We start from the raw sequence: 24764 nt of genomic DNA on the forward strand, positions 1-24764 counted from the left end.
CAGGTTATTGTAGACACAAAGATTAATTTGGCTGTTACAAGTCAGTAGGTTGATTGAGTTCTTGAGTTCCTACTTTGGCTCACTGTATGTAGGTAGGTGCTGAATTAAATAAGTGAACGAGTGTTTATTGAAATAAACATGGAACTGGTTTCTGATTTTGTAAGTGGCCATTGCTTGGCGTATAAAGATAATCCGTCTTACCACAAAAACTTTTAAACGTCAGTTTATGCCTTGTCTAAAAAAATGTCAAATTATGACGTTGACATATGGTTCATTTTGCAGCCAACATTTTATTAGACAAGTGTAAAACAGGGTTTAAAGTTTTTGTAGTAAGGCCCAATAGATTTAAGATAGCCTTTCAAAATAAATAAGAATTCGTTTACTCGTACACTCTAACTTGCGTATGCAATAAAATAACGTCTTCTTGAATGTCAGGTTATTAAAATAGAGTGTGTAGGTACTTTGAATATTTCAGATTTCCAGGTGCAATGAAAAAACAAAACACTGAACTATTTTTTGATCCATTTATTGAAAAACAAAAACAGACTAATCTACATACTTACATAACTATAACAGTGTGCATTGACAGGTAATATTAGCAAATGTGATATGGTAACTAACTCGAATACTAGGTACGCAAACGAAACACAAACATTATTGAAATTTTCCTATAGTGTGGAGTTTCAGTATTTCGGCGTTGTAATTTTGAAGACTGCACTTACAACATAAAGCAATGAATTTATAAAAGTGTAAGCCTAATTTATATTTATAGTGCTAGAAAAACATCATCCTCCGAGCCCTTTTCCCAACTATGTTGGGGTCGGCTTCCAGTCTAACCGGATGTAGCTGAGTACTAGTGCTTTACAAGAAGCGACTGCCTATCTGACCTCCTCAACCCAATTACCCGGGCAACCCCTTGGTTAGACTGGTGCTAGAAAAACGTGTGTAATTTTAGTTTTAGAGTTAAGATATTTGTGACCATTCATAACATGAAAAATGTATATAATTCATATTTTACACTAATAATATGGGTTTGTGATGCAAATAGTATAAGAGTATTTAACATAAAGATGCTTAAAATAATTAAAACATTAGATTATTTCTACCCAGCTACAATGTCTTTGGGTGTTTATTAATATGTGTTTGATTAAATAACTTAAAAGGAACTACTTAGGTGTGGACACAGCCTGGTTCTACAACCAACCTTATATACTAGAACATAAAGTTCAAAATGGCAAACAAATTATTAAATTGTTTTTATATATATTTTCGTGGTTAACCGGGTTTATCTGTACATAATATGTTTTATTAAATATACACGCAATATTTGAACAGTTCTTATTTTTTAAATTACTTTAAAAAATCTGAAACTAAAGCGGCAGATTTTGTATTAAAGTGGCATTTTTAATATTATTAGGATTAATAAGTTGATGTACATCTACATTCTACGGTATAAGGAATTTTGAAGTAATCCCTTATTTTGACAGAATATTCTATCCCAATAATAAATAAACCCAAATAAATTACTTGAACAAATCTCGATTGCAGGAACCTACGACATTGCAAAAATAAAATTATTATTACTAATTTCTACTTATAACACACAGTATTTTTAATAACCAATAAACAATCAATCCCAACTTATATTTAGAAATATTAATAAAAGACCAATCACTATACCTATAAATATTTTAATAAAGTACCTTTCTATCCTTTTTCAAGTAGCAAAGCAAACTGTTACATTTCAAAATCGCCAAACATTTCTAGGATTTCAAACTACACATTCAATTACACTTTAGTTATGGATTTTCATAATTTTGTAAATAAATGCGACTGACAAATTCAAACACCGAATTTCAAATGATATTACTTTCACTAAATTTGAAAATAAGGAAATTAACTTAGAGAGAATACTTATTCTAGAATTTATTACATACTTCCTACCTACATAATCTAGTTCTAGTCTTCACTTGACCACACAACAACGTAAGTTTCCATTTTACACCAATTTTAGCTCCAAATCCCCAATCCAATCCAAATAGCCTTTGGAAGGATATTTTATTCCTAGTTTCACTTTGATCCGTGGTCATTAAACCGTTGTATGACGGAGCTCAGATATAAGGTCCAGAGTCATTTACAATCATATTGTATTTCAGTTATTCAGTAACAAGTTGTATTACCAAATGCCTTTCTAGAAAACACCCAAGTGAAGACTAACCTTAAAACTATTATAATTAATTTAATAATAGGTCTACCTTATTATTACCTAGTTTTGTATTAATTACTGCAGCATATTTCGGCCCAAGTGACATCCAAACGCGAACATTATTTACATGAAAATCGCGTGCCTTAGAAAATAACCTAAAAGTGCTTTGCACTTCAAACTTAAGCTAGGAAAAAGTTTAAATCTAATTTTCATCGTGATGTGTTATTTCACCAACTCATTGATAACTTTCACTAAACTACATATTCCGGACATTATACTTGCATTACAAAAACATACTACGAGGACATAGAAAAGTCAAATTTACATTATTTGACAAACTTGATTATTACTAGCTGTTCCCTGCTGTTAGAAGCCTATGTCCTTACTCGGCCTCTAGACTATCTGCGTACCAAACATTTGAATTGGTTCAGTAGTTTGGGTATGACAGCGCGACAGATAGAAAGACAGTTTGTTGTAGCGATTAACATGTTGGTAAAATAACATCCTAAATATAATTACATTTAAGCATTGATTACACTATTTATTTAAGCACGCTCAGGCTGTTTCATTTATGTGTACTTGCTTTGATACAAGTTCACTTTTAAAATTACATTTAAACTCTAGACTTAGAAAAGTGAGTGCATTACCTACCTACTCAACATGAGGTTTTTTTGGAACGAAAGGTTTTGACCTCAGTATAGGAGTGTCAATAAAAACTATGTTTAAAATGGAAAAGTTTTAAATACTAAAAAACACGCTTCTGATTTCGATTTCAGACAGCCAGTCCGCCATCTTGGGGAGGCCACCATATTGGATTTGAAATGACGTTTCTTAGCTAATTATGAATTGTAATCGAAGACCGGGAAGTGGGTCAAATTAAGATTAAAAGATTTTCTGACATACGTAGGTAGTTAGTTACATGTGAAGCTAATAAGGGTGTTAAATTCAAAGAGTGTGTGAAAGGTGCTTTGTCTCTAGAAAGTATTGTATCCGAAAGCTGTTGTGGAGTAGGATGCACGTACCTATATTTATCTGAATTAACTTAAAATTATTATCTAAAACTAAACTTAATTATTGTATTTCCATGGATCAATCATCTCACCACGCGAAAATTATTCATAACATTTTGAAAAACACTCGAAGGGTTCGTGCCTTGCACGTTACACACATTAAATTCTAAGCACAATTATTACCTATACATATATTTATAATACCTACCTTACCTACTTATTGATAAAACACTATATTCTACTTTTTTAATAGTCATTTGGGAAGTTAAATACGATTTTATACTATTTTTTTATATCTACGTTTTAATTTATCAAGTTTTGTAGTAAAATGTAAATTAGAAAAAAAAAAAAACAGGGCAGTTACTTTGCATTTCAGTTACTATACAATGTTACAAAAATATCATAAAGAAACAAAAATCTATTCTTTTATCGAACATATTGGCAAGTAAAATAATTCAATGAAGTTACCAATTTCGATACTAATGATTTCGAGGTAGATTAGTTTAAAATAAATATACTGTAAAAAGATTATATGTATAGGATTCTGAATTACAAAGCATTTTTACTTGAAATAAATATTACATTTTGGCGCTGTTATTCTATTTTCTCAATACTTGGTTATTATTATAATTAATTAATGAATTTTAACTTACGTCTTAGCTACTAGCTTGCAGTCCAGCAGTATTCGGTAGCCAGTTTTACAATTCCCTTAAATACTTACCTACACACTTAATTACAGTACGACAAAACCAGAGCTATATACAGCATAATATTCATAAAGTAAATAATTAAGCTCAAGTTCACCTAACATTAAACGTCAATTTTCTTAAAACAACGATTTACTATGAACTCGTAAAGTTCATAATTCAAATTGAACACTTCTTTTAATAAAACCAGACGTTTAAATTACCAGTGAACTTGGAAAACTACTAAAACTTTTAGGTGATTCTTACCAGGCTGTCAAAGCAATAGTCATTATATTTCAGGATTTCAGTAAAATCCTAGACGTATCAATCTAAGAAAAAAATACACATAAGGCAACTATTTTATGTACAGTCACACATAAATTTTCTGTTTTACCTACCTTCACACAAATCCAAACCTCTTTACAACCCTTTCAAATAAAAAAAAATAAGAAAAAGAACAAAAAAAAAACAACTAACCAGTAACAAATATTTGAATTAAGAAGCCAGTTTAATTTCAGGGGACTTTGTTGGAGTCGACTGTGTTGTCCTATTCAACATATAGTGCGACACGTTCTCGTAGGTTAGGAACGTGATCATTGTAGCTGGCAACACTCGCGCTATGCTCGGCTTGAGGCCTTTGTAGAAGCCACGCCAACCTTCGTGCCTGGAAATTGGAAAAATAATTATAAGAATTGGGTATGTATAGATGTTTTATTTGACGAAAGCGGGTGAGTCACACTTGTGTGCGTAAATTGTCTTTGTACATGTGTACGTACTTTTACATACAAGTGTGGCTCGCCAGCTTTCGATAAATAAAACATCTATACATGGTCATGTTTCATTTATTTTGGATACTTACCCTTGTGTTTTGAGATATATTTTTGTCACTGTTTATTGAGTGTAAAATGGCAATATAATTTAATACAGGTTTTACTGTCTGATTGAATAACTTTTTTACTACAGCAAATGCATAAGTATTGAGCTAGCTAGCTTTTATTGCAAAGTTTTCAATTTTACGTATGTGATTATTCGTTGAAAATTTAGGTTTTGAAGGTACTATTAAGGTATTTTATTCATACAAATTGCATCTACCTAATTAATTTGGTAATAAACAGAAATTTTTAAATCTTCTAAATGAAAATGTACGAAATAACAAACTCAGTCAATTTGCTATCATTTATTGATTAAACAAATTGAATAGGCGAATTGAAACAATTGAACTTCAGTGATTATATAAAAATATAATAATAAATTGATTATTTTATACGTCTTACAAATTGCTACGTGGCCAGCCACCGAACAAGACAATAATCATAACAGATCGGTCACAACGCTAAAGTTACGTAAACGATACGAACTACTTCTAGATAATAAACACATTTTTTTTATTATACATATAAAAAAATATAACTCAAAACTGGAACATGGCAAATCTTAAAACACTACATAACGCGAAGATCGAATTATTTTTCGCGTATAATTTTTTATCATATTTATTATTTTTATTATCTTAAGATTCACCATCGTTCCAGCTTTTAGTAACAAATAAACATATACAAAAACCCTCAAAATATTTTCAAGATATATGCAGTAAAGGAAATCACAAAAAGTCTATTTTCAGAGGTCATATTTAAGTAGATATGTCATTAACTAAATCTAATGTAAAATGCATATAAATTGAAATATTAATAAACAATTTCACAAATAAATAAAAATAATATAATTACGTAGCAAAATTGTCACAGGTTTCGGTACAGTTAAGCACATAAGGCATTTGACAAAAGGCGTCAGTTTGTAAGATGGCGTACAAAAAACATATTTAGGGCACGCCACTAATTTTGCCTAGATGTTTAGCATTATATGCTTAAATAGTACTAGCAATAAAACTCTTTTTCCTCTGATTCATTTTTTAACTCCCGTCCATAGACAGACTAAATTCGAGCGATCTTTTAAAAGAGAGAAAGCAATCGAAAACAGTATCTTTTCCTTAGATCTGTCACTTCATCCGTTTCTGTGTGCTGTGACGTAGTGTTATCTAAATTATTAGAAAAATAAATATTGCCTTTTCTCTTTCACACGGTCCATTAAAGCTCGTTAGAGGCTAACGCCCAAGTCCATCGACAACATGTTAGTTTTTTCTTAAAACAACTGTTTATTTTGAAAACTCAAAAATTCATACTAAACAGTTGTTTTAAGAAAACTGACGTTTATGTTGTCAGTGATCTTGGGCGTTCGTCTATTCTCTTAGTCTATGGACCCTACCCAGCGTTATTCCCGCCACTGAAGTCATTATAGAAACTCATTTGTAGACTACAACTAAAGTAGTGCTATCGCAACGAATCCTTAGCGTTGAAACCGTGCATTAAAACAACATCTAATGATTTCAGATTATTTCCTTAATCACATTTTATTTGGTTTATTTTTTCGATCCACACATGTCACTATAACTTCGTTTAAAAATATTTTCTGTCAACTGTAATAGTTACATCGTCTAACTGTTACGTAATAGATCGTCACTAAGTGAATATTGTATGAAATAAATAGAGTATTTAAAATTACAATGTCCCTACTTATGATAAAACAACGAACTACTGTTGTGCGTGATTGTACTACAGATTGCTATGACGAAAAGGGGGATGATCAAATTCATTTTTTTGCCATTTTTTCTTATATTGGAGATGAAATATGTTTGACTTACAACAAAGGCGGGTTACATTTAATATTTAGATTTAAGACAGATTAGATTCAGACTTGCATAAGATAATTTTTGTGAGAAAAGTATTTTTTACTAACTTTTTTTGTATTTTTTTATAATTTATTTATTTATGGGCAAGCTGAAACGAAACTATCTTACATATAAAGAACCTAACGTCGTCTCACCACACATGTAACGTTATTTCAAAAAAGAAAATCTTGTCTTTTACTTTTAAAATGTAAATACTTCGGGAAGCGCGACAGTTTAAGTACATACCCTATTATCACAAAAAAATGATAAATTAAAACTAAATTGTGCTACGCCTGGCAATACTTCTTGTCGGGTATTGCCAGATTTAAAATTAAGTCAGTCACTATCTGATGGGAAAGAGTACGACTACTATTTACAAGAGATTACTACTATTGTTAGAAAAATAAATAAATAAAAACAAAAACACAACATATGTCGTGAGACAGATTTTACATTTTATTCAAAAACATTAATTATAAGTACAGTCAGTAACACAATCACATGCAACATCAATTCGGAATTGGTCAACAAATATTTTTTTCTCATCTCCATTGGATAAAACGTTAAGTTTGTGTTACGGACTGTAAAACAAGTCAATTTTTTAATAATAAATTCTATACATAGGTTTACAATTTCTCAGAACATTACCACAGTCATCATATTATTTTGAAATACATATCAATCACTATTAAAAATACGAAATTCGCTTTGAAACCGTGCCAACTACTGTCCCTTTAGCGGCAACTATGCCAAATTTGTTAAAAGTCATAACTATTAATAGTAAAACTTCTACTAGAATGCGGGGAAACTAGGAAATCCATTTCGAACTGTCAAAGTCACGTCAATGTTAGTTATGATACAATACAAACAAAAAAATGCATAAGTATACAAATATAGACTATTCTAAACAATAAATTATCCCGCTTATAAACTAAACGCTTACCTTAAACACTCCATATTCAAACGAGAGAGAGAGAAAGAAAAAAAAAACTAAACAGAAAAAAAAACAGCTGTAAACTGCGAACTGTCAGAACTGTCAAACAAATGTCAAAATTAAACAAAAGAACAAATAGTTGTGTACGCGATTTCCCATCAGATGACATAGATAACTCAATCATTATTAGTGAATTTCTCCCAAATGAGCATAACTAGACATATGTTAGGCGTTACATGTAGTAGGTAGGGCGTTAGGCCTTTGTAAAAGCCTCTGATTCGTTCGTACCTCCAAGTCTCGTTGATGCAGTGCCAGGCTCCGTCGTAGCTGCGGTGCTGGTCCTGCAGGCGAGCTCGCACCACCTGGTAGGGGTACGTGGCGCCTGCAGCGATCAGCTTCGAGATCGCCGCGAACGTTAGGTACTCTACTGATGTCTGGAATGAAAATGTACAGAAAATATGTATAACGGGGCAGGAGTAAATATACTTGTTGGTACGGACAAAGTTTAAACGAGGTGCCCGAAGTGCCTTTCTTCAGGATGCCAATACCAAAACCGGCAGTAAATTACTTATTCTCAAATAATGAACTATGTATTAGATTTATTTATTATTTATTATTCCATTAGTAACTACCAATTTTCACATTCACGTGAAATCTCTATCATTAAAATGCCTCCAAGCACGAGTGTATCACAAAAAAAAAAAAAACCTAATGGAGCATACGATTAGGACGCATTATAACGACACTACATTAACATAAATATAACTTTTAATATATCTATAGTATATAACTCTATTGTCGGTTTAATGAGGACAATATCATGGCAATACGTTGGCAATGACCTTGATGATTGACCGTGGCTTAGCGGATTATTTTCCTTTGCCAACAATTTTATTTAATGGCAACCCTGTGTTAATGCCTATAATTATTAAGGGATTGTTCACACCAAACGTATTGTCCGCCGCTGACTGTGAGTATACTCACTGTCTGCCCCAGTGTGAACGTCGACTCAATCTGCAGTACGCGTACTCACCAAGCCGACAATAGGCTATAGCGTACGATGCGCTACATGTGTGAACAAAAGAATAGGCTCTTGTAGGTTCACACTAGATGCGTACGCTGAGCGGCTGACTATTCTACACATAAAAGGGCTCAGTATTTGAAGTTGCTCGTAGTATTTTATAAACGATAAAACTAGCGTAATTTATTTTTTTCAAATCAGACGTTTTACTGATATTTCAATTAAATGATGCGCATTCAGATAGTTGCCATTTGCGAAGCTCTAGAGGAAGACGAAAATAATAAAAAGAAGAGATTGTGGGTACATCCCTTAAATTTGAAGAGATGTTTTCTTGGTCAATTTCATACTTTACATTTCGAATATAGACTTTATCCAAATAAGTTCAAGAAATATTTTCGTATGACAGTAAAACATTCGATGAGTTACTATCTTTAATACGTTTAAGTTTATATAAAAGGGACACTAATTATCGACGTGCTGTACCGAGGCGCGGCGGTGCGTACGCGGCGGAGCGGCGCTATTCGGCAACTGCGTCCGCGTAGCCAATCCGCGCCCGCCGTGCATAGTCGCGTAGTAAAATAATTAATCTGCCACTGAGAGTCAGCTACAACAGACGACGTAACAGCGTATAGTCGGTTCGGTGTGAACGACAATTTCAATATATATGGAAAAGCAATAAACTGCGTAATGCGCGCTCACAGTCAGCGGCCGACAATACGTTTGGTCTGAACGATGCCTAAGTTTATACTTATTATTAGTTATGGGTAGTGGCATTGATTGTAGGGAAATGTAATATAATAGTTATTAGAAAGGAAGTGGTTTCACTAATATATTATTACTTCTTTGCCCTGGCAGTAGCCTGGTTTAGCAAATTAGTTGTCGTTCATTTCGATTGTGAATCTATACTAATATTATAAAGAGGAAAACTTTGTTTGTTTGTTTGTTTGGTTGAAATGGATAAACTCGAAAACTACTGGACCGATTTTAAATATTCTTTCACCATTAGAAAGCTATATTATCTGCGAGTAACATAGGCTATATTTTATCCCGGTGCGAGCAGTAACTCCCACGGAACGCGGGTGAAACCGCGGGAAAACGGCTAGTTAATTATATTCTAGTCAGTCAGCCATTCGACTGCTTACACTTATTTTGTAAAAGATGACAGCATTGGTAACAAACATCTAGGATCCTATGTTTTGTTGTTTTTACCTTAAAATTAAATCCAGTAAAGCGACTTTTGATTTTAAAGCACTATGTGAGTCATGCGATTTTCTAGGTACTGACTTTTGCCAAAAGAACAAAAATATATACTGATGGCACAAAACTTAGGTAGTATTTTCCTTAAGTTTAAATCATATTAGATCACAAATATTTAAAGGCAATATTAAACTTAGAATTTACCTCAATTTTACCTTCACCTATGAATAATATGTATAACTAAACGTTGCAAATAGAATACTGGGGATAACATACATATATACGGGTTTTTTTTTTATGATGATGGCATTATTGAAACTAAAAACAAACTATTAGGTTGCGGGATCGGGTATTACTTAGATACCTTTATGCCTAGCCTAAATAAATCTATATTAGTTTCCTATTACATATTTTAAGTAATATACAGGGTGATTGATAATTCTACCTATTCTTTGAATGTTATTAATAATTTAGGTTTGGTAGAGCTAGGGCAAAACCTTTGGGTTACCTTTTGGGTCTTTGTCCAGCAATGGACGATTTTAGGCCGTGACTTCGAGAAGGGGTATTTTGAACACTAGGTCACATTATCAGTCTCCTTGTATATAGTAGATGTTTGTATGTTTTACTTACCAATTTGATATCAATCGGCAGGTTCCTGTACTGGTTGTACCTGTTCTTCATCTCCTCGTACGTCATGAACTGCAGCGCGCCGTGCGACACACCGAACATGCCGGGGACGAAACCCTGGAACGTGACCATGGGATACATTAGTATCAATAGGTATTATAGATATCAAATTCTTTGTAGATATACATTTATTTATTTATTTAAAGCACCGTGTACAGAAATTTACATTGGCCGGGCTTGATACCATAAGGCATTCTGTATCAGTCAACCATCGGGTTAAAGGGAGATGACAATTGGATCAAAAAGTCAATATTTAAAAAAAAGATACTTGAATGTCAACGTACATAGTGAACATTATTATTGTTTTTGTTACAGTAACTATCAGGTTAATTAATTTATTATGCATTCTGTAATTTAGGGTGAGGTTGCGTCCTATAGTTTTAAATGTGATCTAAATTGATAGTATTTCATTAACATTTTTAAATGAACTGAAAATTTTGAACTCGTTTTTTGTAAACCGATTTCAGTCTACTAGTTCTATTTTAAGATTTGACACTTTACCAGTAAAAATTGGTATGACCGAACGAATTTGATCTTCTTACATAGGATGCCAAGGTCACATCAATCATTAGTCATGTGAATAATAACTGCTGTTTAAAAAAAAACAGTAAATATTGTATTGCATTCGTGTACGTGTGTACGTCACACCAAATTGATGGAAATTACTTTGTTCCGGCGTTATACAGAATCATACTAGGTATTAAATAGAGTAGTATTTTTTCAGACATGTTAACGTGAAAAGTAACAACCGTTTTCCTGAAAAACCATGTAACTCTGAGTTTTTTTATCTAATGACAAAAAACCTGTCTGAGAAATCTGAGCCAAAGAACTCAAAAGGCAGAAATAAGTTGAAAAATTGCAATCAAATGACTGTTGAATGCACATTAGCTTATCTAGCCAGGAGGTTAAGGTTTAATTCATTATTCAAAGAGAACATAAGGGTAAGGGTGCATCTACACGGTGCAAGTAGCTGGAGCAAGTTAACATGCGCAAGTGACAATTGACAAGAGCACGCGGGTGGATATTTTGCTTTGGTACATGCGCGAGTCGCTGGACCCGCACGTTTATAAAATGCATTTAACTTGCGCATGTGCCTCAACATGCTACTTGCAAAGTGTAGATGCACCCTAAGCAATTACTACGTAATAACTCCGTCAATAGGCGACTAAAATGTTCTAGTATGTTTTAGTAACATAACAATATTATTGCATCAAAATCCCTGCGATTGCAATTTTCATATAAATATTTGTGGTTACTTTTAGCCTGTTATCTGTGACATCACAGTACATAACAGATAAGCGATGAGATTTATTACGAGTCCAGATTAAGGACTTAGGTATTACATGTTAAAGTAAACATTTGATTTAGGTATTGTCGGTATTTGGTACTGAATTTACTGCGCCCATGTTTTGCATGACTATCTTTTTGCTGTGTAAACCGATATGGTAAAAAATGCCACGGAACAAACTCAAATTCAGAAACGTTCGAAAAGTGTTGCTTTGATAAAGCACAGTCAAAAACAAAAGACAACCCGAAAAAAACCCACCCTTCACCACTCCCTAAGTGTTCACACAGCTTTCAAAAGTATAATTTAGTTAATAATAGTTGGTTACTTTGGATCAAGTTTTCTGGCATTTTTTGAGAAAAATCAGTAGACCAAGACCAGGAATTTGTGAAGGTCACAAGCATAATTAAAACAGCCAAATTGCAGTCAACTCAAATGCAAAAACAAATACCTAATTATACTTATTTCATCAATCAAGTCTACACACCGATTCAGGCGAATAAAATACATGTAATCCATCTGGTCATTGCGAATACGCTGTAATGCGTTGTCATTAGCTAACCAAACACTAAAATACCGATAATCGAAGCCTATAACTGCCATTTTAAATGACAGGCTACTCAAACACTTGAAAAGATATCCAGTATAGTCACAACTTAGCTACAGACAACAATGACCAATTAGGCCGTTGAACAGGCTTCGGAAACCAGTCACCTAGTGTTAAAACTGAAGGTCAACGCATTCTAATTCTATCCCACCCTACGCCTAACTTTGGTATGACGAAATTTGTCACGAAATTTCAGCATTCGTATATTTAGGCTAGGCTAATAAAAAAGCTATATATCAAACTTTTTACTGCCTTTAAGGCCCAAGTTAAACGACAGTATAACGTAAGTTTTTCTTAAAACAACTGTTTAACTATGAATTCTCGTTCAATTGTCAAAGTTAACAGTTGTTTTAAGAAAACTGACGATAAAGTTGACGGTGAACTTGGGCTAAAATGTTATTGATATGGAAGTAAAGTTCCCACGACATATCAGTACTATCTCGCGATATCTCCAATTCGTACATTTTCGCATGTATTTGTAAGTACTAGGTACACTAAATACTTGACTTTATGGACGCTACATTCGCAAGTACTAGAACGCAGTTTCTAAACAAATATCTCGTGTACAAATATTTACAACTGAAACATGGTTACTGCCATTGGAAATTCCAAGTATTGTAGTTACGTATTGTTAAGATACAGTCTCTTTTAGCAGTCTCTTAATGTTCATAACTTGATGGCATGAAGAGATGCATTTTTAATAATCAATTATTGGATAAAAACCATTAAAGTGAAAAATATAAATCAAGATGAGTAAATCAGTAGATTTTAGTGTAAAAGGAAGTATGTACATATGTGCTAATCCATCTTAATGCACAATCTTAACAGATTTATAAAATCGATGACTCAGTTACCACGATCGATTCCGGCAACGTCTTTCATAAATTGATCAATCGATTGAATCGATTTGACACCTTCCGGAATGTTCTTGTATAATGTTTATTTTTATACGGAAATAAAACTAGTGATTAAAATGGTCTCACTTTAAATAATAACATGTTGGAAAATGGAGAGAGACCGTCTGAATTGTGGTCTTAAAAGTTTGATAACATAAATTAATGTGACACAGTAAAGAATTTAAAATAACAATGACTTGCTTAAAATATTGTAAACACTCCTCAAATCTAGCTGTAGGTATTGATAATTCCATATTATTTTTTCAATCATATGTGATTGATTATGGATAGCCAAAATTTCGTAAATCCAAGCTTGCTCCATTCGGTATTCCTATTTTAATTTCTAACAAAACTAAGATCATAAGGCTATTTATAGAACTGATTTGAGTTGAATAATATGCAAATGTATCTGTTGCAAAGACAGCTAGAATTTCATCACTTTAACATTTGCCGAAGGCGACTTCCAAACTACAATACTATAAAATCCAAACCCACAACATACTTTAAATCCACCATTTAATCGTGTATTAACAGCTTAATTGACTGCCAATCAATTTTCAATCTTTCTCCAATATAAATAAAACTCATTTCAGTGTCTTCATGGCTGAATATATCGCAATCCAAATTCCATATCTATGAACTATGAACCGGTGTGAATATCAGCTGACCGGTTTGAACTGGTTTACTGGTTCAAGCACTTGGTATTCAGAACAGACAACCAATTATATTGTTATCATCTTCAATTCTACAGTAACTACGGTTAATGCATAAATTCCATCTTCGAACGTTATGCATCTTATTCTATACGTACCTCTATGATAATTAGGTTTGAATTTTAAGACATGCAAGGATTTGTTCAGGAATTTCAGGAACATCTTGGGTCATTTTTGGAAAATATTCAGATGAACAACAAAAATGTTGGCTATCTGAGGACAATTATTCGTAATAAAATGTCAACCACATGGAAAAGGGGTTAATTTCAAAAGCTATGATTAATTAAAGCATGATCCAGGAAAACGCAAAAAAAATATGTTATTGTATAGTGTGGTCAAAGGGAGTTTACTATTATCAAAAAGGGTGTCATATGTAACAAGGCATTGTGTTGAAACATATGCGTTTGACATTAATTATTTTATAATAGCTATTTAAATACAGAAGTTATACAAGCTTAGTCACCTATCATTAGATCGTGGGATTAGCGTGACATAACTTAATGTTTGTCATTAAATTATGACTATTAAAATTTCCCAAAATTATACTTATATTAATGGTCGTAATTAGAACACAAAAAAACTCATTAGAGACCACGCCTAAGAAGAGCGATTATTCCTACTATTTCAGTCAACCTTTTTCCATGAAGTTACCATTGCGTGTTCACAAAATCGCTCTCTCATTCGCTATTAATAATTCCTTCATTCATAATTACACAATACATCAAACGTATATATTCCCTTCTATCATTAAACATGATATGACCTTGTCACGGCTTTCCGTTTGTTCAACTGGGCCCTTTTGGCCTTGTAAGACGATACCAAGGGCATGTATTGACCCAAAAGTGATGTAACGTGCGTGCCCTTTCTAAATGTGTCTTAGGAAATTGACAGGTATCTACCTAAAATTACTTTTTTTTCAGTTATTTATCGCGACTGTCTTTTATTTAAATTATTTAGGCTCGGTTTCACTGGATACCGATTAAGTGTCAGTTAGTTATCTAATAGTTAAGGCTATCTGCCAAATAAAAGCGCTCTTAAAATTTCTTCTCGATATTGCTAACCGTGACCTGTGAAATCAAAAGTAAGTTTAATTATTTGACAGATATACGTTCCTAACAGGCTATCGGAGACTTTCTCAATAACCTGGTGAAACTGGCCCAATAAGATCATTATTTCAACAGAACTGTATAATGAAGTGTTCTTGCCTTTCTACTTCAATTAAATTATTTTCCACACATTTTCAATACACGCTTTTCCTTCAAGGACACACCAAGGCGATACCCATTATTAACAACCTTACTGAAACACTTAGCCTCAGTACCGTACCTACTAATCAATAAATGGGCTGAGCCACCTCGACCAATCTACTAATCTGTTGATGGATGACGTCATACTAAGGTCCTTGAACCATTCTGGTATTAGATATTTTTTCCCAGCACGGTACAACTTAGATGAGTAATGGAAAGTTTTGAGTAGTTAGTAGTACCTTTATTTCTTGTTTTACTTTGCTTAAGAGGAAGAGAGGTACCTAGGAGAAGGTGGATTGATTGCCTGAAAGAGGATATGAATGAGAAGGGAATGGATGTGACGGCTGACAGACAGGAATAGAAGCGGGAATCTTTTTCCGCTGACAAGAAATAACTTGGGAACAGGGCAGGACACAGAAGACTTCAAATGAATATTGAAGATGTAATAACTGAATTGTGGTATAGGATAAAGATTAGCTTAATAACAAGAGAATAGGTTACAGAACTGAAGAAATTGATAGTTGATATGGCAGCTGAAATGCTGAACTGCTATGCATAGTAAATTATTTTCATAAATTCTCAACTCCAATATGCATGGTTGTGTGAGATAACTCTGAAACTACCCACTGACCTCATTCCAGAAATTATTTGAGTGATAAAAGCACTATTTAAGGATTCCATGTTACTTTATACAAAAGTACCTAAATATAACTCTTTCAAAGTAGGTGTTAATTTGCGAAATAAACACTTACTTACGGTTAATCTTGTTGATCATATTATCAAGTGTGAACAAATAGTCATCATAACAACGTGAGTAATAATAGTATGTTGTTTCTACGTCATTTGTTACGAAATACAGTCTACTAGTGGTTTTCCCGCGGTTTCACCCGCGTCCCGTGGGAACTAGTACCCGTGCCAGGATGAAATACAGCCTATGTTACTCGGGGACAATGTAGCTTCCCAACAGTGAAAGAATTATTCAAATTGATTTAATAATTTCGGAGCCTCACAAACAAATAAACATAAACATGTTTTTTCTTTATTATATTTCTACAGATGAATAGTTTTATTTAAACCATGGCCACTACGGAAAAATCCATTTCAGTAATGTAAACAACTACGAACAAAATAAAGATGAATGGTATTCTAGAACTCGGTTATTGAACACATTTATTGAAATCGTTCAATACAAATAGGCAGTACAAAGTAGCCAATTTAGAAGCATAGCTAATGTAAGGAATTTGTTTAGTTCTAGAAATTACTACCAATCGTCAGAAATAAAACCAAAAATAAATGAAAATAAAGTTGAATTTAAAAAATAAATAGTTATTCTATTCTTTTTGGGAAAAAAGTTTTTTTAATGTTTTATCCGCATAGACAAAACTTTGTAAAAGGAGTATGGAGGACGTTCAATATTGTCGCTTTAATTTCCTCAATAGACTTAAGTATATCTTATAAATCCTTATGTTTATCTTGCAGTTGGAACCAAAACAAAATACAATCTTAGGCACTTGTCTCACCGGCAACGATTAACGAGTAACGAGTAGAGCTAGAACTAGAAACGAGTTAGCGAGACGCGGGGAGCGAGTGCGTAGTTCCGATATTTGTGTAGCTCGGCTATATGCGAGTGTGCGAGTGAGGCGGGCGAGTACTCGCATCAGTCGCTCGCTAGATACGCACTGTAGAGAAATGACCACTGGTTGCTCTCTCGGCGTGAGTTCTAAACGCTTGGCGAGTGTCGCCGAGCGAGTGTTATCTTCCATAGATTTTGTCGCTCAGCGACAAACTAGTGAAGCGAGTGCTCGCCGGCAGTGTGAACAGTCAGCGATCAACTATTTGTATATGCATCTCTTTTATTCACACGGAAAGTATATCTATTGTACGTTTCTTGAGCGAGAAAATAGCCGATAGTTAGTCGTTTTCTCGTCTTTGGTGGGACAACTGCCTAAAGAAAGGCTTTCAATCAGTGGCTATCTTAAGAATTTCTTTCGATTAGATACCAATCGATCATCCCCCGATTATTTATCTCAATGTCGCGAAAAAAGTGCAATAACAAAATCAACATTTCTGAACACATAATAGTTTCTTTAGGGCCGATTTTTCAACCGCCAAATAAACCTAATTGAAGAATATGATTGACGTTTTAACATCTTTTGTGCAGAAAATACGTCAAACCGTTATATTTATTCATTAGATAAAAGTTAACTGATGATTGGAGCATCGTCCCTTATTATTATTTTGACACATAATGTGTCTGTGTTCGGCCTTTGATAATAAACAGGAAAACTGTCTAGATTGTAGCAGCAAATATCTAGATTAAACTAATATTCGCAGCTGTTACAATCTGCACGTGATATTATGTAGTTCAGGCACCTAGAATCTTATCAGGCATATTGTGGTCAACCTATTTTCTGCATACATTGGCATGCTGTAAATGTTCTATTTAATAATACAGCAGGCATTATTTGACATTATATAAATACTCTGAACTTCTTTTAAATCTTTACTAAAATAATTTGTATGGGTTTGTTTGGTTCATCTCCCGAGCCTTTTCCCAACTATGTTAGGGTCGGCTTCCGGTCTAACATAATGCACCTGAGCACCAGTGCTTTACAAGCAGCGACTGCCTATCTGACTTCCTCAACCCAGTTACCCGGGCAACCCAATAACGGATTTGGTTAAACATGCTAATCTCAGTCTCGGGAACTATTGGTCGAATTTGAGAAATTAATTCAGTATTCGATATGCCATTTATTGAAAAAGACTATAGACTTTTAATCTGGATGAGCGAAGGTCGACTCGGCGGCCACAGCGGGAGAGGTCATTTAATATTTTTTTCCATCGTTAAAAAAAGGGTGGACTCGGGCATACGCTTGTTATGTACGAAGCCAATTTGTACATCAACTAGACAGTCAATAAAACGTATCTCATATACTAACACGCTTACTTATAATCAGCTAAATAATATTTGCAATATTTTTATCAACCACTCCACACTATCTTTTGTGTTTCAAATTAGTTGTGACGACACTTCAAGTACTATCATATGATTTTTGGATACAACATGAATAATCATCATTGAGATTACATGATAGACTGTATCATACTTTTAGGTTTATTGTTTTGGTACTAGTCGTTTCGTACACTTTCAAACGCGTTCTCTCTTCAAGAAATCAATCCTGGTTAATCCAAAACGTCTCAAAAATATGAACATCTACTGAGTATGAAAGGTACCTACGATAAGTCATTAGGTAACTGATTTATAATTCATCTATCATTACAAAGCACCACGAGGCATAACATTGCAATATGCAAAACACAACATCCCGCTTAATAAATATGTACTGATGTACATTATTATTATTACAAACATGTAAGTACTAAGACTAGTATTCATTTAATAGAAGAATAATTACTTATGCTACTTTTACAACAATGTTAATTGTTAATTGAATAATACCCTTCTTCTCGTGAGAACTACTTTGCACACCTGGATAAAAAAAGAGATCTAATATGGAAATATTTTTTAAATAAGACTAGTTCTTGAGATAAGCACTTTCAAACAATAAAACTCTTCAGCTTTATAATACGTATCAAGTAAAGATTGATTGTCTTGCACATACAACACATGCGGGCGAACAAATCGAATCGGTTTTCTTGCATCGATTATATAATATCGATTGCAAATAACGATATTAAGTTAAGCGTGTCATCTAATCGATAATACAATCTTGTAACATTATTGATGTCTAGAATTATTTTTAGACGCTTTTGTTAACCATTCGATAAAGAGGTTGACTTCAACATTTTATCGAAAAAAGGAAAAAAAAGCATTTTGTCATCATTCAAACACTTTCTATGACAAAAAAAATCGACTTTACTTATGTAACTACTATATGTCCTGCAAGCACGTCACGGTACAGGCACACCTGCAGTACCTGAAAAAATGCTCTCAACATATTTGGAAGTAAACTTACCCTATACAGTCCCCTGATGCCTTCCGTCCTATAGATCTTCATGAGGCCGTCGATCATGCCTTTGTACCGCTTATTATCAGCCAGATGCTCTTCACTGTACTGCAGACACAAGCGGGTCTTCACCACCCATATGGGGTTCGTCATGACGAGAGACAGAACACCAGCTTCGGCTGCGGCCAGCATATGCAAGCCGGGCCCGAGAGGCGTTCGCGCGTTCCCGCCTTGTATCCATGTTTTTATTGCGTTATAACTGCGAAGAAAATAGATTGTTTAGTGATCGTGGATTTTACTGCGCATTTGTAATGGTTAATGGATTAAACACGTGTAGTATTCGATTTAACTGAGCTGTAATATTTTTAAGATTAGTTGTTAATCCGTTGACAAAGGTACGTGATGATTGTCTTTCTTTACAACATTAGCCTCTCTCAGAGTTTGCCACAAATATGCGATCCTGAACATAAATTAAATAATGTAATATTGTTAAATAAAGGCTTTATTATTGCTATTAAAATTTCTTTGTCAAAGAAGAATCTTGCAAAAGCCATTAAAATAATGTATTAAGAATGTGTCAAATCTTTTCGCTCAAAATTAACCCATTCAATGCTGACACGTATGTTTGTTTTGGCAGTTTTCTCCGAGTGGCACGTGATTTTATGTTTACGTGTAATAAAACACAACGAATGAGGAAAATGGGAAATTCCATCTCCACTTAAAAACGTAGAACACCAATTTATTAAAGAGCCTACCATAAGCAACAGGTTCGATCTGGTAAAGACTGGATTAAAGTGGCAAAGGGTTGAGAAATGGGAAATAGGAGCTAATTGAAATCTGGACGTATGCCAACGTAGACCAAATTGTAATGGAATAGTAAATTCCTGTTCCTAAATTGCAATTCCTATACTAAAATTAATTTTAACAACAGTTTAAGAATTTATCAACTTCAGCACATTTTCTTCGCTCTCAAAAAGGAATCTAAAGAGGAATGTCGTTGATTGAACTGTTGACAATTTCAACAAGATTCAATCAAGATTTTCAATCGAAGAGTCTACTGAAATATGTAACCAACCAGGAAAAAGTTATTCGAAGAAACACCATGTGACTAAAAATCAATAGATCGTTCTGAAACCGGAGACATTACCGGTAACAGCGGAACAATTGATTCGAGAAACAAACGTGATGCTGAAGTCACGTTTAAGCGCACTCCGTTTGCGTCACGTCATACAATTTTCACCTTAACTCTTGGGAAATTCTTAAGTATTTATTTTACAGGTAAAATATTTTTCCTTTTTACAAGACATGGTATAAAATGCTTAGTGGATGTAGCGTAAGAGGACAACCAAAGAAACGATGGATAGTTTGTGTGAAAGACGCTTTGGCTGGAAATAATTTTACTTGTGAGATGACGGACAGATAGAAGAGTAAGGACGGAGAAGACATGCTGCAAATAAAATTGGGCTAGAAGGATGACGAGTATAAATTGCTTAATAGGTTCGTATGCAGATAGCTAGGGACAGTTGGATTATAATATGATGGATGTCGCAAGAATTATGTTGCAGCATTCGATCAATATTATCATTTTAATCTGCATGACTTCCTACTTTCTTTTAATCGAAAATCTGACATCATCATCATTTAGGCGTGCCTACTGAATACATATCTAATTATCCTAATATCTTTATCATGCAAAAACGGTAAAAAATATGGCTTCTGTAATGTTCAGACCATGTGAAGCAATTACATAATATAACATACAGATTATTTCTTTATCGATGTTGCTAATTACACGATTAGCAAAGCGAAAATCGTGAACAAATGTAATGTTATACACACGATATGTTTCAGTTCGTTAAAAAAACGAGTAGATATAAAATACAATTAAGCTTATCTATTTCTTTTCCTTTATTAATAAGCTGCTAATCATTGCCTTTAATATTTTTGTCGGTACGAATGGTCCAAATCACAAAGATGGATGTTGAAAACAAAGCCCTTTCTTTGTATTTTCAATCCCACGCATTTTTAACAATATGAAAAAACGCAATAAACTGAATTATTTATGTGTAAAGAGTCGATATTTTTTGAAGTTACATTAACATTTTGTTTTCAATTTTTGCGGAAAATTACCTACTTGAACTCCGTTTCTGATTACAATAATGTTCGTGGTTATGGATGGCATGTGGTTATTCGAGTAAGTAAATACTTATATTCCGCGGATTTGTTTATAATAAGCTGTAATGTTACCACCTCTAGTCTTAATGTGGAACAGATTGCAGACAGAAAGTCGTCACTACTTTTACTAAACGAACTTCGTACCTGCCCATAAAGTTGGAAATCTTGCCAATTCCAAGCACGACGACAGCGCATGATTCATGCCAAACGGCCAAATGTATGGATTTCTAAATCATAGACTGAGAATTCTATGTTGACATAACAGGCACAAAGATTTAGCAAAAAGGTCATAAGTGCCCTTTATTTTCTCCTGAGATTTTAATTGGCTCATTAAGTGTGGGAATTTTAAATATACATTGACGTAGTTTGGAACACAATGTAACAAAAGCTGACACGTGTGAGTTAAGGCGTTTCAGTTTTTCTCGTAATGCATCATAAAGCACTTCGCCATATTGGTTTAATGCCCGATGACGTCACATGCGTGATAGGGTTGGACAAACTTTATCGATATTGATTAGCTATTTCGGTCGTTCATAACGTCTGTTCCCACGAAGGCTGTATGTGTTATAACATCGATTTTAGATGACCTTATATAGGGTTAAATAGCTTTCAGGAATATGGCTATAAAATAGCTGTACAGATAGGGAATAAACTACTCAAAGATCGAGACTTTTCTCTGTCGAGCGAGACTGATCGGGTTTTCAATCGGCTGCCAAGAACTTAGTCACAGGAACTGAGAATAACCGTACGTGCTTTCCATTCCCCTTGTAATTATTTTCTTTACTTGCAGGTATAAGTTAGGGATAACAGAAATAACCGCCTTATGCTTAGATTACATCACTCAAATTGCTAATGACACGGGATTGGAAATGTGCCCGGAAGCCGATGATAGTTTCGCCCCCATAACTTGAAACACGTAATACAATGCTGGCAATACAATTGGCTTATTTGACCAAATGTTCGCCCAATTATATCCAACTCAAAATGGATCTTATTTCGATTAACATAAGATTGAATTTGCAATGTTAATATCGTGAATATGCCGAATTCAGCTGAATATTGGCGTTAGAAGGTGGGTGTACAATAAGTATGAAATAGATAACTGATATCATACTTTAAAGGCCATCTGTGCATTCGTGAAGCAAAGAGGCCAGATATCAGCCAATAGGAACATGACTTCCGAACTTTTTATAGACAGAAATACAGAATACTTTGATCTTATTGGTGTATTTTTTTTCTAGTCTATGCTCTGTTTGAGTGATCAGATTTGCTTTACTTTATCTGTCAAGGATTTATAAAGGTGTGTTGTTATGTCAGATTTGTATAAAGATAAGTAATTCATAGATAGGAGACACATTTATTTTGGCCTTTTCCGCTTTACAGAAGTTAACTGCTTGGAAATACTTTAAGCAAGTTCCCTACTCTGTAGTTACAGGGGTGGTGAAAAATTATTTACAATGTTATTAGGGATTAAATAATTTTTGTATTTTTCATTTTGACTTTGTCAATGAACTTTTAAACAATATTATTTACCATCTCAACAAACTTAATTTACATACAATTGGCTTCAACTAGCTGTTTATAAAAATTAAAATACTCACAATAAAAAGTAGAAGCCCCAAGCGGAGCCCGACCCCCATACGTTCGGTGTGACTCCCCTGTATAGTCCTTTGACTCCCTCCTTCTTAACAATAGTGACAAATGCACTGCTGAGCCCATCGTACCTAGGAACTGTTGCGGTCCTGCCGTCGTTAACTGAAATACCATACTTCAATTAGAATTTATTTGGAGATTGGAATAGGCTAATTTAAATTTTATATGCGATGAAAGTGATATCTGGGGATTTTCTTTTGTCTTTATGACTATGGCCATATGGCAGAGATTTCAAATATATATTTTTTCAGATAAAAGTAATTGTGGGTATATTTCTTTGTGTTACTGATTCAGAGTTTTTAGAGATTAAACATAGAACAAAAACTAGTTGATATTGCCACATTGTGTAGGTTCTTGAGTAGTAAGTGCCTAGAACACTACTTGCATACAAAAACAGATTAAGTTGCATGGTACTGTGGCACATTATATAAAATTTTATTTCTATTCATAGGGTGCAGTATTGGTATATATGGTGATATACTGTATACAGTATGCAACAACTGGTATTTAAAATTTATGGTCAACTGAGTGAGTGGCATCTCTGGCAATTAATAGTAAAACAAAATACCCTTTGTTTTTATTTAGCATAATGTAGGCATTTCAGAGAATCTTATTTACATTTATAATAATACATTATTTACAATGCAATAAGTATTTACATTCCTATGATGTTTTTTCACATTGAATAACAAATTCATGTATATAATTTAATTATAACGGAAAGTTTTCACACCCACACAAAAAACATCTTGGCAATAATTTTTCTCAAGTATTTAATCTTATTGGAAATATCTGCAGGAAGTAAGTTAGAGCCTTGCATTGTTCCTGTATTACTTTATAGATACTATTACAACCTTCATGGTTAGTTTCTTATTTTAAAAATTAGACAGAAGAAAAAACTTCTCTATGGCTATCAACAAGTCAGTACTTCAAAGAATATCTCAAAATAGTGAAGGGAACAAAGATCAAGCAAATCGCACATAAAACATGAGGCAACAGATTCACAACAAGCCTGTTGCAGCCCATCTGATATTGCATCACCGAGGAAGTTATCTGCACAATGTAAACAAAGCAGTCTTGTCGTCACTTTCACTATTTATGAAGTTCAAGGTTGGTTCGAAACTTACTGAGGGCTCATTAACACAAACTAATTAATACATTGATTATCTTTAACTAAACACGTACCACATTTAACGAGCGCTGCTTCGTCAGAAAACCAGACAAATGATAATGTTTAACCTTATAAAATCACGAGACCTCACATGGTAATTACGTGAAAGAAATATCCGCACTACTCACCAGCAAATCTAATTTTAATTAAATCCAACGGGTGCAGTATGAGTGTGGAGGTCACGCCACCTGATATACCAGCTACCAGGTGCTCGTACTTGATGTGGGAAAACAATGCCTTAGAAGACGACGAATTAGGGTTCTTCATTGTAGACATGGTGAATTTACTAAATCACAGATAAAACTTTTGATAGCATCTTGCGGGGACCCTGTTGACACCTATGTTTACCGGCACACACTTTCCCAGAAATCTTTAACGAAACTAAATTTAATGCAATCTTCACTAAACATCGTTGCTCTCGTAATAATCCCACGAATTACGTGCGATAAAAAATGAACGATTTCCAGAGTAATAGAACATGCCGTTCCTTTCTCCGGAACGAAAGAGACTTTTAAATTTTTATAATAACTATTATTTTACTGCAGCCATGAAAGTAAGACGGAATATGACGTTGACGTGACTT

The 24764-nt window shown here is 33.8% G+C and overlaps 1 protein-coding gene across 1 annotated transcript; it reads right to left on the minus strand.

The window, feature by feature from the left end:
• Positions 1-1824: 1824 nt before the first annotated feature.
• Positions 1825-24747, minus strand: LOC110383769 (solute carrier family 25 member 32). Its single transcript, XM_021344646.3, has 6 exons — positions 24310-24747; positions 22959-23112; positions 19192-19441; positions 10410-10523; positions 7850-7995; positions 1825-4566 (listed from the first exon to the last, which is right to left on the minus strand). Exons 1-6 carry the CDS (start codon positions 24455-24457, stop codon positions 4398-4400), a joined length of 981 nt encoding a protein of 326 aa, XP_021200321.1. The 5' UTR covers positions 24458-24747; the 3' UTR covers positions 1825-4397.
• Between the last annotated feature and the right edge of the window lie 17 nt (positions 24748-24764).

Source organism: Helicoverpa armigera, chromosome 3, assembly GCF_030705265.1.
Source record: "Helicoverpa armigera isolate CAAS_96S chromosome 3, ASM3070526v1, whole genome shotgun sequence".
Taxonomy (NCBI): Eukaryota; Metazoa; Arthropoda; class Insecta; order Lepidoptera; family Noctuidae; genus Helicoverpa; species Helicoverpa armigera.

Excerpts from the sequence above, each read along its gene's own strand:
- LOC110383769 (XM_021344646.3), bottom strand. The coding sequence starts at position 24,457 with ATGTCTACAATGAAGAACCCTAATTCGTCGTCTTCTAAGGCATTGTTT. Across the intron at positions 23,113-24,309 it reads AATTAAAATTAGATTTGCTG|TTAACGACGGCAGGACCGCA; the intron begins GTGAGTAGTGCG and ends ATGGTATTTCAG. Across the intron at positions 19,442-22,958 it reads TGGGGCTTCTACTTTTTATT|TTATAACGCAATAAAAACAT; the intron begins GTGAGTATTTTA and ends TTTTCTTCGCAG.